Below are 5,422 nucleotides of genomic sequence, written 5' to 3' on the forward strand. Positions count from 1 at the left end.
AGGCAGGAGAGAATGGTTGAGTGAGGTGAGGTACAATAAGTGGACACAAACATGAGCCGAACAAAAACTGCAGAGGGCCTATTGGCCCATCCGATGCAGCTCCCATTCATAACCCCATATGGATAATCACAGCATAAGATAGTAAATGTTTACAATAAATTAGCGAGACAAATGTGTTCCAATGATGCTACTCAAAGCTCTGCAGTTTTTGTGCGGCTCATATTTGTGTCCATGCATTGTACCTCACTTCATTCCACCATTCTCTCCTGCCTATTTATGTCCAGTACTCGACCTGTAAAACCACTCCTTCTGAAGATGTATTAATATACGAAAGTACTTAAGGAAATTCCTGTTTCAATTTTCCTCCGTGGTCTGACTGTCACATTTTTAATCACGTGTTTATTTTTCGTGATTTACACACACATACATGCATATATATATACATACATATATATACATTATATATATATATATATATATATATATATATATATATATATATATATATTATATATATATATATATATATATATTATATATATATATATATATATATACACACATACATACATATATATAATCAGTATCTACTCAAGGGTACCAAATTATATCTTACAAAATCCACATACAATTGCAGATACAAAGGTACCTAGGTACATGGAATGTTTACAAAATAAAATAAATACTTCCTGCCAAGGGAGTGGAATGTACAGTACAAAAACTATTGGGGGGGTTGCACACGTGGTTTGATCACAAGATCTTCGGAATCTATTGTGTACATAGACCATAACTGTGGAAGGCCTGCGTTGGAGCCACGAACACATCCATGTCCAGAGAGATCACCAGCCGTCACTCGGATTCATAGGTTACCGAGATGTTGAGTTTATTCTCGTTTCTCCGTCTAAAACCCATCTAATTTTATTTTCGTAACCGATACACAGATTCGTTGTTCAAGTCTGAAGTGTTTAGAAACTTCAGTGACACCGATAGGCTATTCGAAGCGTTTTAAGTTTTGGTTTCTTGATTAAAGCCTAAGCTTTAATCAAGGAGTGTTTTATCACAATAAATTAATACTATTTAATACATAATCACTAGTATTCTCTTTCTATCCTCTTCTGAATGAACTCGGTTGACATCACATGGATAAGGCGACATCTGGTGCCATGTGGTGATATCGGGGTGCCATGAGGTGATATCAGGGTGCCATGAGGTGATATCGGGGTGCCATGAGGTGATATCAGGGTGCCATGGTGACTTTGACAAAAAGTCTTTGTCCCTCATTCGGGGACATCCATGGCCACTCTCATACATCCCTGTAAATAAAGAACAAAATGAGAACAAAGATCAAAGATCCTCAAATATTGTTGGGTGATGAAAACTTGTTATATACAATATTATATAAAAATATATAAACTGTATATATAAAACAATATATATAAAAACTGGTTATACAATATTTAAATATATTAAATAACATTTATTATATATTTAAATATATTAAATAACATTTATTAAATATAACATTTAATTCAGATTTTCTTGCGACTTCAATGATATAGCTCAAAAAAATCCTTCGTAATAAGTCTCTTAAGTTAAGAGAGAGGCAGAGAGAGAGATTTATGGATGGATAGATGGACAATTGGATGGATACAGATAGATTGATGGAAAGCTGGTTAGATACATGGATCGATAGTTCAATAGACACAGACGGATGTATAGGTAAATGGATATATGGAGATCAATAGATGGATGGGAGACACAGACCTAGGTAACTCCGCATAATTCCCCACTCCTTGAGTGTATCGGAGGGACTTTTTTATTCAAAATCATCACCATGTTGGAAGCAGTTTATGTTAAGAGCCCTTTATAATGCATTTACTAGAATATAAGGAGAAAGAAAACTGTGTGAAAATGGTCAGTTTCTTTTCAGAGGGCATTCAGGAAAGTAATTATGGTGCTAGTGATTGATTTAACCACCGCACTGCGCAAAGCACCTTGAGGTGCTCTGATTGGGGGTGCGCAGAACGCCTCTAGGCATTCGTAGGTATAGCGGAGGATTAAAAAAAATGCCATGCGGTGACTCGGGTATGAAATGAATGCCCAAGGAATCCAGTGATCGTCCGCCATTTGAAAAAAACAAATCCCGGCATGCCCCATGGCCATGGGGAGCCTCAGTTTCAAGGTAGCAACCATGTCTGATGTATCATCTACAAGCTCTTGGTCCACAGTCAGCCACGCTGCTGCAAAATGACTCTCAAAGGACGAAATATGCACCATATTGTTTGATGATGGATACTGATTTAGTCTACAGTCCAGATAAAGACCTAACACAAGGGGTCTGACATGAGTGATTGGGAGAATGCGGTGGACGATGTCGAGTGTGTATACAGTGTACAGTACATTCACCTAGTTGAGCTTGCGGGATTGAGCTCCCGTCTTTCGGCCCGCCTCTCAAGGGTCAATCAATCAACTTTTATTTTTTTCACACACACACACACACACACACACACACACACACACACACACACACACACACACACACAGTGGTTGACAAATGGAATGCATTAGGAAGTGATGTGGTGGAGGCTGACTCCATACACAGTTTCAAGTGTAGATATGATAGAGCCCAATAGGCTCAGGAATCTGTACACCAGTTGATTGACAGTTGAGAGGCGGGACCAAAGAGCCAGAGCTCAACCCCCGCAAACACAACTAGGTGAGTACAACTAGATGAGTACACAGGAAGCAGCCCGTAACAGCTCCCAGGTACCTATTTACTGCTAGGTAAAAGGGGGCATCAGGGGTGAAAGAAACTCTACCCATATGTTTCTGCCATCACCGGGGATCGAACCCTAGGATTATGAGTCCCCCAGCGCTGTCCATTCAGCTACAGGGCCCATGTATGTACCTCCCACGCTGCCCTGAATCAACACCAGCTACAGTTACCATAACCATCTGTGTCATTTGATGTGAGTCTACTTGGTGATAGTACACGTGACGAGTCATTTTCTGGGTTTAGTGACATAAGCTAAGATACGAGCAGTGCCTCGACCAGCCTGTCCTCTTAAGGGGGCATATCATTGTAAAATTAAAAGTGGTTCAATTTGCTTATAAATTTTTTTATGAAATGGTTATAGAAAGGGCTGCAGCTGGTCCAAGTTTCATCATCACACCCTAAACAGAAAAGGAGAAAAAAAATAAACAACGAATTATGCAACGAATTTTCAAATAGTTTCAGGGAACACATGTGTCAACTAAAATCATTTCTATAACACTCAGATATTAAATTAAGCACATAATAAAGGATTCTAGTGATCAGTTTTATCAAAAAAGTGTTTAGTGCAATAATATAATTTTTCAAAGTTACCCTTCTAAAAAATATGCAATATATGATATTTAAAAATTTGTATAAAATCAACAAATAGACTTTGGACTAAAATGTCTACTAGATTCTGTAAAAGCACAAACGCTACGTATAAGGTGTAATTTGCATGTAAATTGATTAATAAATGAAAGCTCTGAAGTAATTTGAAGGTGTAAATTACTTTCCAGAGTAAAATAAAGATCCAAGTTCGGCCACCTGTAGCTGAGCTTGACTTCGACAGATTTCGTTCATAATTGGCACCCTTACAGATAGGCATCCATTGAGCAAGGTGTGCAAGTTTCATGCAAATCCCTTGATAACAAACGAGAAAAAAAATTGGCAAAAAAAAAAAGAAAAAAAAAAAATTTACATATAAATATATTGAACATACATATTACAATTATTACAAGAGTTTGTGCTTCTACAGCACATAGTAGACATTTTAGTTGACACATGTGTTCCCTGAGATTATTTGAGAATGTTGAACATTCGTTGCAAAATACGTTGTGTATTTTTTTTCTCCTTTTCTGTTTAAGGTGTGATGGTGAAACTTGGACCAGTTGCAGCCCTTTCTATAACCATTTCATAAATAAATTTATAAGCAAATTGAACAACTTTTAATTTATAACGATTTATAATGATATGCCCCCTTAAAAAGAACGTCGCTTTTGGCCGTTTGTCTGTATGGCCGAATATGGACGTAATTTGAAAATGAAAATAAATTTGGGATTTTTTTTTTCAACAACAGTAAGTTAAGGGTCCTCTGATAGGTTAGGTGGGCAGGAAATTCTCATAAAGTTTCAAAACGGTATGAAAAACGTTAATGAAAAGTTTCCTCTTCTAAGCTTGCCGAGTACGCTAGCGACTCAAACAGAAAACGGAACAGTACGTCACTTTCGTGAGTCGATTTCATTTCAAATTACGTCCAAATTTGGCCATAGTGCCGCGCATACCAGCCAAAAGTGACGTTATTTTTAAGAGGACGGGTTGACTGATGAACCAAGTACAAGCTGCTATGGTGTTACTAGGCGGAGTTTTGCTGTGCCACCACCACGCTGAGGCCAGCGCCACGCTGAGGCCAGCGCCACGCTGAGGCCAGCACCACACTGAGGCCAGCACCAGTGTGTCACTCGGCATGAGGACAATGACAAGTGTGTCATCTTGTGACAATATGGAAAATCATTCATATATGCAAACATACAAGGTCTAAAGTCAAAATCAAGAAATAAAGTTCATAAAGTTCATAAATATTTTGAGTCAAAATCAATATTTGGGGCATACACGGAAACTCGTACGAAAGATTACATGGATAATGAAATTTGGTTTCCAAATAATAATTTATATAGATGTGATAGAGAAACTAGGCCAAATGGAGGAATATGTCTGTATATTAAAGAGGACCTGGTATGCACAGAGCTACTAAACTCAACTAATGAGGTGGTAGAGGTACTTGGAATTAAGGTAGAAAAAATTAACCTAATTATTATTCTAATATATAAACCGCCAGATACAACGGTTGAGGAATTCACAGAGCAGATGCACAAAATAGAGAACATCCTTGATAATCTAGTGAACCCAGCTCCAGATATTATCTTCCTTGGAGATTTCAATTCATCAAGTCTAAGATGGAGAATGGCAAACACAAATATCATAGCAGGGAATGACCCGGGAAATACCCAACCACACGTCAGAGAACTTTTGAGCTTGTGACAAATTCTCGCTCAATCAACAGATTACAGAACCAACTAGGAACAAAAACACACTAGACTTGTTATTCACCAACAATGATTAACTAATCAGACATATTACAATCTTAGATACTACATACTCAGACCATAAGCTCATTGAAGTGCGAACTAGCATAAATAACGGTAGTAGGTCTAAGAGACCCAACAAGCGAGAACGGGTATTCAATCAATTCAATTTCAACAATAAGAGGATTGATTGGGAAAAAATAAATGTAGACCTTGCAACCATTCAATGGGAGACGGTCTTAAGCGACAAAGCTCCCACACAGGGAATAGCTCAACTGACAGCTGAAGCATATAAGGTCTGCTT

General features: G+C 37.8%; 1 protein-coding gene across 2 annotated transcripts in view; it reads right to left on the reverse strand.

The window, feature by feature from the left end:
* Window positions 1–549: 549 nt before the first annotated feature.
* The window catches only part of LOC123753668 (pleckstrin homology domain-containing family G member 5), a 33,070-nt gene continuing 28,197 nt past the window's right edge, over window positions 550–5,422 (reverse strand). Inside the window, exon 11 of one of the 2 annotated variants that reach the window (XM_069308204.1) lies at window positions 550–1,313. In XM_069308204.1, the coding sequence (XP_069164305.1) occupies window positions 1,304–1,313 (10 nt within the window). In that variant the 3' untranslated portion in view covers window positions 550–1,303. The remainder of the gene's footprint in view (window positions 1,314–5,422) is intronic. The other variant, XM_045735639.2, reaches the window with a different exon arrangement.

This window comes from Procambarus clarkii, chromosome 6 (genome assembly GCF_040958095.1).
Source record: "Procambarus clarkii isolate CNS0578487 chromosome 6, FALCON_Pclarkii_2.0, whole genome shotgun sequence".
In the NCBI taxonomy this organism is placed as follows: Eukaryota; Metazoa; Arthropoda; class Malacostraca; order Decapoda; family Cambaridae; genus Procambarus; species Procambarus clarkii.